Here is a 13,472-nt window from a genome sequence, read left to right on the forward strand (position 1 = left end):
ATCTAATGTCAGATCGCATTCTGTTATTTCTGCTAGACGTGTAACTTCCGATTGCCACAGGGGTGAAACTTGAAGACAATTGCACACCATGTGTGCACCTCAGGCACGCTGCAGTGCAGTTTGGGGAGAATGCATGTATTCGTTGCGGTGTTGGATATGCCCTATGGACACATTTATATTGGATAGGTTTTAGCCTAGCATTGGTTGATGCCTCTTTTACCTACTGACTGATCGACTTCCACTTGGCATCATCAACAATCATGCCTTGATCCCTCTCCCACTTCTGTCTCGTTTTAACTATGCCCGCACTCTGAGTCGCCCCGAGAGCCTGGTGCATACTCGAGATCTTTTGCCCACCACTTACCAGGTGTTTGATTGCTGTAACAAGGCCATGCTCCAGTGGCATGTTATGGAAGCCCGACCGGCACCTATGGAGAGTGGCCATGGGTGCAGAGTATGGCAAGAATTGATTCCTAGGGATATTACGTTTTTCACAACGCTCAGGGAATGCCGCGGCCACTCTGTCCACATAAAGATCCGCTAATGTCCTACAACCTCTCGTGCCCCATACATTCCTTCTGGCTTCACTAGTTGGACCTTTAACTATAGATTTCCCTCCATAATGGGAGCTCGAATGCCAGTATATGCCAGTTTTGTTTCCAACCCGCTGTTCTAGCCATGACCAAACATTGTGTATCACCCGCACCGGCGTTGGCAGCACCTCAGCTTCAGCTTTGTCTGCCCAAATAACGTTCAGCAACCCCTGACCGCCGTCTTTCTTCATCCGACCCGGTACAACGTGCTACAGCTGCGCTGCTCGGTAGTACAATTTAAAGTCTGGGGCCCAAGTTCACCTATCTCTACAGGTAACTTCAGTGTAGATGACACAATGTGTGGAGACCTGTGGCCCTTTAACAGTTTAAAGAGGATTTAATCTAATTTTGTTTTTAAAACAATGGCGGCATATCCACAGGTACAACCTGGGCAATAGAATAATCGTAGCAGCCACTATGCTTCCCATTAATGACAAAGGCAACCTTGCCTATGCTTTAACAAGGTTGTTGAGTGGGGGAGCATGTTTTCTAAATGTTTCCTGTACACCACCGCAAAGTCGGTATCCACCATTATGCTCAAATCATTTAAAGGGGTCTGCAGTGACCCCGATCACCAAGTCTGCTGGACCCTCGGTTTGAGTTCCTGGCAAGGGGTACAACAGTGATTTATTCCAATTAATTTGTAGCCCTGACATGTGTCTGAACGGTTCAATCCTCGCGCAGTATCAGTGGCAGTGCACGCCCCGGCTCCTTTATGTTTTAGAGAATGTCATTTGCATACAGAGAAATAATGTGCTGCATCCCGGCCACAGTAATACCCCAGTCAGCAAATTTCTTTCTCAGGTTAATTGCCAACAGCTCCACCACCAGCGCAAACAGTCGAGGTGTTAAAGGGCAGCCTTGCCTCGTCCCTCTGCATAGAGCAAACCGCTCTGATGTAACATCATTAGTTCTAACTCTGGCCACCAGGTCCCTATATAATAATGAGATTCACTGCTCAGTCCCTGGCTGCAACCATAGCGTTGCAGGGCACTATGCATTAACTCCCAGCTTGCGGAGTCAACGCTTTTTCCGAACCGAGTCTCAAAAGAGCAAAGTTCCCCGCTGTGTTCCTCGCCTGATCCAGCACAAGGAACTTCCTTCGTAGTCTAAGGGCTGTATTCCTTACCGTAATGAAACTGGCCTGGTCTGTGGCTTCTAAATATGGTGCCACCTTTGCGATTCTCCCTGCCAGTATTTTCAAACCTGTGTTTATTAAAGATAACGGTCTGTATGATCTGCACTTGATTGAAGCCTTGCCCAGTTTAAGCAGAAGTAGTATTACTGCTTCTCTTAAGGAGGACGGTGTCAGCTAGTTTCCAAGGCCTCTGTGTACATGTTGTACAGAAAAGGGGTCAATAATTCACTAAGCTCGACATAAAACTCAACCGGTAGCCCATCTGGGTTTGCGGCTTTGCCTGTGGATAGACCCGCAATAGCCCATTGCATGCCTTGCTCAGGTATGGGGCTCTCCAGAGTTTCGAAGTGTACGGAGAGAAGTAGTGAAACTATGTTCCCTGCTGGCCTGCCCCCGCTCATCACAAACACCATCACTGCACCCCTCCCACACACAATCCAAACCCACAAACAAACACACCTGCTATTTAAGGGAATGTTCAGTGCAGTGCATTGAAGTGCAAGCTTCTACTTCTTCCTACACTTTTATTTTAAAACAAAACCAGTCCAGAACTTTAAAAAAAAAATAAAAGTATAGGAACAGTGAAACTTAAAAATAAACATATCGGAGCACCACTCCCGACCACTCCCGCCCACTTTGACCTCTGGCTTAAGCGCGGCAACTCTGCATTCTTTACGTATGTCTGAAAGTGACACGTGCTCAGAGTTCCACGCGCGCTATATAACCCTGAGTAGAATTCTTTAAATATGTCATTAATTTGCTGTGGGTCAAGTGTAATACCACCTCTGGCTTTGGGTAATGGTCTTCTTGTCTTGTGTTTTAGTTGTCAACCAGGCAAGTGTTTTTCCAGCCTTGTCCCACAACTTATGCTGGTACTTAGTGTATTCCCAAAATATTCAAATGTGTTTAACCTGTCATGTGAGGCATCGAGCTTCGCCCTAATTGCTCTTTATTGGGCAATCGCTGTCTGGTCACAGTGATTCGCCACATCCTGTAGAGGCGTTGCTTGGGGGGTTAAGGGTTCTAGATCCCTGGGTCTTCTGGTTGTAGCCCTGGATAGGATCTCAGGGCCTACAACCAAAAGGCTAGCTAGCCCTGAGTCCTGACACTCCTGACATTAGCATAGCCCCGGATCTTTTCCAGACCTAACAACACCCCTTTGCATAAATGAACTGCTTATAACTAGTATGCTGATAAGTGAAAACAAGGTGTGTACCTGCAACCAATATGAATATAGGCTATCCCTTGGTGGTTGTCCCACCGCACATCACTTAGTTGGAACGTTTTGAGCACCTGTACCAGGGTACGGAATTACCAGTATTCCTGGAACTCTCCAAGTGTGTGTCCAGTATGAAGTTGAAACCACCTCCCCATATAATCAAACTTCCTAGCTGCTCTAATAACATCTGGGGAAATCTTTTAATAAAATGAGGGCTGTGTATTCAGAGGGTATGCATTTAATAGAAACATCTTTGTGCACATATATAGGCTCCTCACCCCCACAAATCTCCCTGTTTCATCCAAATACTGCTTATGCAGCTCAAAGGAGACTGCCGGAGCCACCCAAATTGCTACGCCTCTAGAAGCTGAAGGGAATGTCGAAAAGTATAATTGCCCATTCAGCTTGTTGCACAGCTTGTTGTGTTCTGGGCCTGGCGAATTCATTTCTTGGAGCCTAGCAGGTTCAATCCTATGCCTTTTTAAAAATGATACGATCCTGTGCCTTTTGATCACATTATTAATGCATCAGATGTTCCATGCCACACACAGCGAATCTCTAGCCATTCCTGAATATTTGGTCCACAACAATCCCCATAGCACATCAGCCCCACCCGTGTCTTCACACTCGGGCTCTCTGCATGCTTCACACAGGAATGAAGTAATACCTTTAACAGAACTTTCCAACCCACCCCCTAACTCCCCTATCCTTCCCGTACTTCCATTCCCAAACCTGTCAAGCATCAATGGCTCACTGTCAGCCCTAACAGCTGAGAGCTGTCCACTTACCATCATAAACATGAACAAAATACTTATGGAAAGCCTTTAGTGGCCGACCCCACACTCAAGTTATAACCAAGCCTGGAAACAGCCCTGAGACCCACCCAAGGAGCAGGCTGCAGTTATCCATCTTGATCCAACTCTCCCGCCTTCTGCAATATTTGGATCCCACAACCGTGGGTTCAACCTCACGTTCTGCACCTACTTGCTCTCAAACTCATAGTGACATAGTCTCACACTGAAGCTTGTTTCCCATATCCGATTATTGCAGAGCACAAGTCCCATTGGACACACGTACATCTTCAGTGACTTGGTAGCACTTCGATAAATTTGAGTGCTTCCATCCGATCTGTGTAAAATTGACTCTTTTTTACATCAATTCTCAGACGCGTAGGGGGAAGCAGTGCATACTTGAGATTTCTGTCACACAGCAATTTCTTAACACCAGTGTATGTCTGTCTATGTTTCTGCGTTGGCACACTATAGTCAGGATGTAAGGACAATCTGGATCCATTGTATGTGATACCTCCATGTTCCCTAGCTGCTGCAATTACTCTGACTTTGCCTTGTTACTTAAGGAATTTCATGATAATGGCTTGTGGCAGAGCACCTGGTGCAGGTCACTGCGTTGGCACACGATGTGCTATGTCTGTTACCAGAGCCACAACTCCATTTCCTCGGGCAGAAGACTCAGCAGGAATTCTTCCAGGAATCTCTCTAGAGTGCCCTTCTTGGTTACTTCCGCCAGCCCCAGCAGTCGTACATTATTTCATTGTGATAGATCTTCCAAGTCCACAATCTTATGCTGGAGTTTTGTGTATTTGAATTTTATATCTGCCATATCTTTTGTCGTGTGTGCAAGCGTGTCTTCAATACCCGACACTCACTGCTCTACTTCGGCCATCTGTCCTCTTAACTTATGGATGTGCTGTCATATCAAGACCACATTTTGAGTGAGAATGCCTAGTTTCTCTGGAATATTCTTGTTGCCTTCAACGATTAGCTGTTTAAGATCTCTGTTAAAATGGCATCCACAGTTGATGCAACTCATTTATTTCCTTGCACGCCTCTGGCAGTGGATTCCATATCGGGGGTCCACGCCACGCCCGTCGTGGAAAAACACTGCTGGATCGTGAGCTTATGTATCTTGGCTGCTGCCACCTTTGTGGTCCTCTTCTCATGCAGCTGCGAGAGGCCTCACACACAAATGATTTCTGGGTGTTCAACTGGACCACCCCGTGCAATTGTCCTGATTGTCGTCTATGTACTCTGTGCAATATGACACAGGGACCTGTTCCTCTCCTCCAATTGCTATATGATGAATCTAGTACCTGTTAAACTGTTTGGCAAACTGTTGGAACCTATCAAGTATGCCCTACAGGGGACTGGTCCGTAAAAAACACATGGCAAGCAATGTGCCCTGGGATGTACACTCTTTTTCATGCCTTTGCCGGTGGCTGCATTATAACTCTGACACAGGGTAGTAAAGGATGTGTCTCAATTAACATACAACTCCTAACAGTGCAGCTGCTTTCATGTGGCAAAACATACATCTATAATTGCCTGTTGTTGTGGTCGACTCTTCACAAATTGGTCTTTAGCTTGCACATCAGCCACTGACGCCTCATACAACAGAAGACATGGTACTTGCCAGCTACTTCTCATGCCTGCAACGAAGGGCTTATGGGCGCTCTGCGCCATCCACGGTGCTCAACCCCAGTGGTCTCCCATCCACAGCCCGGGCCTCCGCATCCTCCTCCTCCCAGAGCCACACAAGCCACGGTGGGAGGCACAGGAAGGTCCCCGTCCCTCAGATCAATCACAAAGCCTCCACTGACACCCAGGGGCTCCTATCCGGGCCCACTTCCAGCAGGCCACCACTCTTCCAGCAGCAGGGGCGCTTCCCGAACTCTGTGCTCATTGGCCATGACAGGGGGTGAGATAATCTCCTGCCGGCATTTCGGTCTCTGCTGGTATCCTGGGCCTACCTCGTTGCATCAGCTGAGTCAGCAGGGCATCAGTGAAATTATTCACGATGAAAGCCTCTTTTGTGTGTGGTAAGGGACTCTTTACAGGATAAGTCAGGATGATCGGTGGCGGAGCGGCAGATCAACACTGCTGGTCAGCCACAATCTTGGCCACGCTCCCCAGTCCTTGGTTTTTAAATGTAAAGGCAATTCTACGAATACCCGAAATGCACAGAAAAAAACATGACTTAATGACTATCCATAGCTCGGATGGAACAGTGTGAGATCACTGGCAGTGACTTTCTACAAGTAACACATGCCAGCACTGTGAATGTCTCATATTTGACATTGGGCAGGCAAACACACCTCTACCCGAATGTAAAACAATATCTTGTCAGGCAGGCTGTGGACTGAGCTGGCCTTCTGCTAGACAGGAGGAGGGCCAGGGGGCATCTCTCTGATAGATAAGCCACAGCAGTGACACATCCACCCCAGACCTGATGGAATGGGAGAACACATTTGGGCAAAGCAGAAAAAGGACAAGGACAGGGGAGACAGAAGCATGCTTGTGGGAAGGAGGTGTTGATTAACTATCTGAATCCTTTGGTCTACTGCTACGAATTTGGCACCAATATCTCTATCACTATTCTGGGTAATAATGTCCTTTTTGTGAAGCTGTGTTCCTCTCCCAGTGTTCGCTTTCTTAGACCCCAGATCACTTTAGTTTTAAATCAGCTGAAAAAAAACTGTTTATACGAAGGTAGGTATGGAAAAGGGACTTATGCTTTCATCACTCCAGCACGGCATGTGCGGCAAAATTCAGTGCCTCGGTTAACAAATCTGCTTTGTAAATTGCCATAAAAAAACACAAAAAAACAGAACTCTCAAGTGTCCCATGAGAAGGCCATCAAGTCCTGTTTATGCTTTGAATTCTAGAACTTGTAGTTTTTCTAAATTTGAAATGGGAAAGAAAAATCTCCAAGACCCACAATCCAAAGCGGAAAAAAAAACAGTAATGGATGGCCTTCTAGCGCATGGCCATGGGCAACTTGAGAGCTCTACATACACTTGTAACTCTCTATATCTTTAATAGGTTCACATGTTCATGGGAAAGACTCTTCAGCTGTGAGTATAAACAGTGCTGGAGCTTTTTTACAAGTTTGTGTACAAGTTTTGATAGGTCAATATTGCTCCATTTTTCTCAGTACAATGCCATCTTAAACTTCATCACATGCGCACATGTATGGACTTACCTTTTAGTTTTGGCTGTTAAGTGAAGCTGTAAGTGCTACTTAAAAGCTGAAACTATTGTCTTGGGAAGTGAAGATAGACGGGAGATGTGATTTGAGTAGGGACACACAATTTATGGGTGTTGTTTTGAGTTGTACCCATTGATTGACAACTCAGAACGGTGTTAGTTACTATTCTCAACCATTCTCTATCACTGCCTGTCCCTCCCTACCCAAAACACATATCCAGAGTTCTCTTTGGGCAAGCTCTGTGCTTTTTGTGCAGTCCCGTGAAGCGTAATGTGTTAATTAAAACTATGAACCAGCTCCGTGTGTAATACAAATGTCTTAGCCACATGCAACTTTAATCACTTGATCTTTAAGCAATATGTGTGACCTTGCATTTGTTCCTTGCACTGATACTTTCCTGTTAACAAATAATTGACATAACCAACCATTTTGGCTCTTGCATAGACATGGGATAGGTAATTGTCGGGCACTGACATAATATGCCCAGTTATTAACATCATTTACTAGCTTTTTCCATCTTATGGCCAGGTGAAACATTTTCCAATTAAAACAAGAGGTAGGCAACAAGGTATAGGAACACGCCTTGATCCATTGGCTGTTGACTTCCAAGCCAATTGTTTATTTCTTCAATTTAAGTGCTATTTAATGCTATTTTTATTTCTGTATCGTCAGGTCAGCAGTCCAGATGCTCATTTTGTTATGTTATGTTACCAGAATTCATAACGCGCACGGTCACCCACGAGCGTTATATCACAAGGAGAAACACAGTCGGCAAAAGCTATACAGTAGCCTAGAAGAGTCACGTTTTTAAGAGATGACAAAAATATAGGTGGCTCACAACCTGCCTAAGAGAGAAAGGGAGATTGTTCCATAATTTAGCCGCAGAGACTGAGAAGGATCGTCCCACAGTCCTTAAACGGTAGAATTTGGAGATAGTCTCCAAATGTGCAGTTGCTGAACGAAGAGCCCGACCAGGCACATAAAGCTGAAACTTATTCTGAAGATATTCTGCACCCTGATGGTAGAATGCTCTGTGTGCCAAACTCAGAGACTTAAATTCAATCCTTTTTGCTACTGGCAGCCAATGAAGGGTATGAAGCACAGGACTGATAGGAACCTATGTGGGGTAGAGGTGACCGCAATAGCTGCCAGCTTTTGAAGGCGATGTAGCCGATGAATCCGGTGGTTGAGCCAGAAACAAGACATTACAATAATCAATTTGACTAATGACAACAGAGGCAACAACCCGAGGACAAAGGTGGATAGGTAGGTAAGGTAGTACTCCACGGAGTACACGGAGCAAGAAGTGACCCGTTTTACATACTGCATTCACCTGAGCAGACATAGAGTGTGAGGCAGAGAGGCGAACCCCCAGATTCTTTACCACCAACACTGGAGTAGGTAAAACACCAAAAGCAGTGGGCCAGAAAGAGGAAGACCAAGGAGCAGAATCAAGGGAAGATTCCACTACCAGGATCTCAGTCTTGTCCCTGTTAAGTTTCAGTTAGTTGCTGCTCATCCAGCCCTCACGGCCAACAGGCACTCACATAGCAGTGAGGACACCTCAGACTGGTGAAGCTCTAAAGGGATGAAAATCTGTGTGTCATTGGCATACGCGTAGCACCGGAAGCTGTGGGAGCGGACGAGACGAATCAATGGGTGAACATAGATGTTGAATAGTATAGAGGACAAGGCAGAGCCCTGAGGGACTCCACAAGAAAGAGGGGAGGAAGAAGAGTGGAATGGGGTAAGAGAAAGAAATTGGCCCCTATCAGACAGAAAGGATGAGAACCACGCCAGGACTGGCCGACAGAGGCCTGCTGCTGCCATGCGGGACACAAGGATGGAGTGGTCAACAGTGTCAAAGGCCGCTAACAAATCAAGCTATATCAGGGCACCCACTCCACTCTGGTCAACCAGCATGGTAAGATCATCAGCTGACACAAGGACACTCTCAATTCGACGTCCAGACGGGAAGCGTGACTGAAAACAGTCGAAAAAAAGACTCAAGAAAAGAAGAAATCAGTAATTATCCCTTAGTAACTAAGGACATTAGTCATTATCCCTCTTCCAGCTGAAAGGCACATTCTACCAATATCACAGCATATTTTATGCTGTTTTATGTTTTTTTTTTTTTTAAGTATTGAAAAGAATAAGAATGTTCATGCAAACAAAGGATAACAACTTATCCTTTGCCTAGTTAGAGTTTTCCATGTATGAAAGTGAGACATACTTAACAACATGATTTCGTTCTGAAAAATCACAGGATGCTCTCACATGTGAACGCTAAACACACAGAAATTACAGTGGAATATAATTGTGTGTGTAATACCTAGACCTTACAGTTGAAGTCTATTTCTGGTCATTATCTCTCTGCTGCTTCACTATTAATATGTTTTAAATCAAGTATTGTAAATGACTATGGTAGAGCAATTCCAACTAATTACCTGTAATTAACTTTTCCATCTTGTCACTGATAACAGATGTGTATTGCTACCCAACTCAATGGTACTCCTTTTATCGATCTCAAAAGGCTTAATGGCCAAGTGGACCTGCAGGGTTTTAAACTTGTGACCATGAGGTCAAACACATGTCCCTGTAATAGCAGCAATGATTCAACGAGCCACAGATCCCTCATCCCCACACCACCCTTCCTCCATCCTCGAGTTTCCTATCATTATATATTCTACCAAAAATGCACTGGCAAATCCCCTGATTGTGTTCTGTGCATGCACAGAAGGTGATTTATTCCTGAATTTATTGGGCCCACAAGGTATTCATTTTCATTGTGTATTGCCACACAATGAGGTTATCATACACCCTGGAAATACCCCTAGTTTAGTAGTTTGCAAAGGATGGTGGCTGCATGCTCGATGCAGCCACCATACCCGTGTTATCCCACATACATTGTGGAAAGAAAGAACAGTGCAGGGTGCATAACACCACATTCACTTGGCCAATAGGGAACCTCAATAGCAAATCCCCACTGTCATTTTTGCTCTTGCATCTCTGCTACAAGCAGTGTCACCATGCAGGATGAGCTGCCAGAACACAGGCAAATGGCACTTCACTAGTGTGGTGTACTAATGTTATTTGAAAAAATGGATCTTTCGCTCCCACAAAACCATCTTTCTCAAAACCTTATCATAGTACAGGAACCAATGAGGCATAGTTTTGTTCTCAAATGGAACGGCTTGATCAGAATAGTGGTGGTGTGGGGCAACCAGCCCCTTTCAGTAAGATGGAAGCAGAAAGCAATTAAACTGGTCAGTTTAAGCTTGAAAATGTTATCATGTTTAAGGTTTTGCTTGTCCTTAAAGAGTAAACCCCCATCACTGTACCCCACCTTAACACAGTCAGACCTTTACTTTTATGGGACCCTGTACTATACATTAACAATAGTCATGCAAATTAAACATATTATAACCCCTGTTATTATCAGGTAATGATTTTAAGTGTGCCTGCCACAGACAGAGCCCTAAACTTAGGGTGCCCGGTTTGGCAGTTACCCTACCGGCAAAGGTGGTCAGTTCGGCACAAGCTCCGCAGGTCCAAGCAGTTGGGCTTCTCCTTGTCTTCATAGGAGCAGTCAGGCACTATAGTCTGGCGCCGCCGCTCGGCACAAGCCGGGTCCTTGCAGGAGCAGAAGAGCAGCCTGTATGTATACTCGCTGGGCACTCGGTCAAAGAATTGGCGCAGGGCCTTGTGACACTTGCGGCGGTTGCAGCTGCTGCCCATGGACTTGCTGCAGGTGGAGATGTAGACAGAGCGCAGTTTCTTGCAGTTGTCGTTGAGGTTGCAGGCCTTGGCAGCATCAAGGCAGTGGTTGCTCTTGGAGGAGGTGGGTTCCATGCCTGCGGAGGGCACAAGAAGTAAAACGTGTTCAGTGATAACTTAACGTAGAACAAATAAAGGGATGAAAAGAGTAGGAGAACATTCATAGGTTGTATGATCGAGCAGTCAATCATCGCCCCCCAACATTAAAGCACGTATTAAGCAAACACTGGAAACCTTGAAACAATGTTAGATTAAATAATTAGCATATGAACCTCTGTAGATTGTGTATGGTGTAGTGTGGGAGGCGCTAATAATAACTGCAGGCAAGTGAGAAGTGAAGATATTCTGGAAAGGGAGAAGGCAGACTTGCTTGTTTTCTTTCCACCAGCAGACTAAGGTCTGAATACTCCATGTGGCGACACTTTACTCCACTCCACTTTTCAAGCCTAGGCAGTCTGAAACTCCTATGGTGATGATTTGGCTCAGTATTAAAGCATATTAACATACAAATAGCAAACAGGACACGGCTACATGAAATCCACTGACTACTTGTTTTCCTAGGTTCTTGTCCAGGTTTTTGATAAATTGAAGAATATGATTGTTTTTATTAACGTTTAATATCATAACAGCGCACAGTTTTGAAGGTGTGTTGATTTTGCCCTTGAAGAAGATCCCAGATTTTTGGAGTGGATAGAAACACGTTGGCTTGGTCATCATTGCACATTGGACAACAGTATATTCCTTTTGATTTTGATGTCATTATGTATTCCTTACACTTTCTGCATATGTGGTGTTCACATTAAATAGTTACATGATAATAAAACATGTCTCATTTTTTCTTATGAATATACCCGATGTATTTATTTCACGGCTGTGAACACCACATGTGAACACCACATATCCAGAAAATGTAAGGAATACATAATGACATCAAAATCAAAAGGAATATACTGTTGTCCAAATGTGCAATGCTGACCAAGCCAACGTGTTTCTATCTTCTCCAAAAAAACTGGGATCTTCTTCAAGGGCAAATAATATTTATGTATTGGTGATCAACACAACTTCAAAACTGTGCGCTGTTACGATAATAAACGTTGAAAAAAACAATCATATTCTCCATTTTATCAAAAACCTGGACAAGGACCGGAAAAAGCAAGTAGTCAGTGCATTGCATGTAGCCGTGCCCTGTTTGTTATTTGTATGTGAATATGCTTTTATACTGTGCCAAACCACCACCATAGGAGTTGCAGGTCGCCTAGGCGTGTAGAGTGGAGTGGAGTACTGTGCCACCACATGGAGTATTCATACCTTAGTCTGCTGGCCTGTCTGCCTTCTCCCTTTCCAGAATATCTTCAGATCTCACTTGCCTGCAGTTATTATGAGCGCCTCCCACACTACACCATACACCAAGAAACATTCTGTCTTCAGAAGCAGAAAGGGAAACAACAATGCAAATTCCAATCCTATTTTAATAGAACACTTATTACGTGGGAGGACCTTTTTTGCTGTAACATCACATGAAGAACGCTAACACATTTGAAAACGCCTTCACTTTATTGCAAAGAAGCAGTTTACGTTTACATGACCGCAAATGCATGCTCGCGTTAAACATGTTCCTGTTCAACCACATTGCAATTCCAATGCTTAACGTATGAAGACAGTTGTTTTTTAAATATGTAATTGCAATACTACAAAATAAAAACACATTTCATTTGCTAAATTTGTCTATTTTCCTTACTCCCTCTTAAAGTAAAATGTTTTACTTCACCACCAAGAATTCAAAACATGTACTGCTATTAACACCATGTACTAATTGCCTTATAGGCCTCAGGAGCATTAATTATCACTTTGGATAATGACCCTTTGCCAACCTATTGCCATTGGCTCCGCCTTGGGCCGTAACCCATTATCCTGCAAAAATGTCTCCTTCCACAGTCAATAAGTCTATACTATTGTTCGATAATCATGAAATTGTCAACTTTCTAATTTTCTTTTTTCTACGGTTTTGCAGGTTCATGGTTGTGCATTTCCTAATATCTTTGAGATCTAAAAAAGCATTGGGAATAGGGCTCAAGGCAGGAGGAACAGCCAACATAGGCCGAAGATTGCTGCAGCTGGCCAGGATGCAACAAGCCTAATACTGGAGGATCTAAAGTTACCTGACTAACACATGTTTGGCACTCTCAGAGACTGTACATCTCTTGCAGAAAATCCTGCTGAGAAACTACTTTTCCTTGGGTGCCTCCTGAGCCAGCGCAAGCCTCACTGGTGAGCCTGCTCCCCTGAATCAATCACTTGCCAGAACCTTTCACTTTGTAAGATCTCTGTTAAGGTTCGTTTTGCCATTGACATTTAACACGAATTTGGATGGTTAACAAATGTTGCAATTGGGGTGTTGATGAGCGTTTGAACATATTAATAATTTTAGTGCCTTTTGACGAATCTCCACAAATGTTTGCAAAATGATTTTAGACCTAGATGAATGTTTTTGCAATGCTTGATGGGATTTTGTCAAGAGGGGGCAAAATTAGAGGGGGGTTCCAAAATGTTTAGATGGGTTATACATTAGTTGCCATTTGACGAATGTGCACAAAACATTTCAGAAAGATTATAGACCCAACCTTGAATGGTTGTGCAAAGTCTGAATGGATTTTGCCAAGTTGGGTCTAAGTCATAAGACTATTTTATGCAAATACATTTTGACACTTTTAAAAAATATAACAAGGGCGGATTTGCAGCA

At 44.2% G+C, this 13,472-nt stretch overlaps 1 protein-coding gene across 1 annotated transcript in view; it reads right to left on the reverse strand.

The window, feature by feature from the left end:
* GFRA2 (GDNF family receptor alpha 2) overlaps positions 1-13,472 on the reverse strand; it is a 650,128-nt gene that overhangs the window by 228,796 nt on the left and 407,860 nt on the right. Inside the window, exon 4 of the mRNA XM_069617719.1 lies at positions 10,470-10,809. Coding sequence (XP_069473820.1) covers positions 10,470-10,809 — 340 coding nt within the window. The remainder of the gene's footprint in view (positions 1-10,469; positions 10,810-13,472) is intronic.

This window comes from Ambystoma mexicanum, chromosome 10, assembly GCF_040938575.1.
Source record: "Ambystoma mexicanum isolate Mex_15411 chromosome 10, UKY_AmexF1_1, whole genome shotgun sequence".
NCBI classification, from domain to species: domain Eukaryota; kingdom Metazoa; phylum Chordata; class Amphibia; order Caudata; family Ambystomatidae; genus Ambystoma; species Ambystoma mexicanum.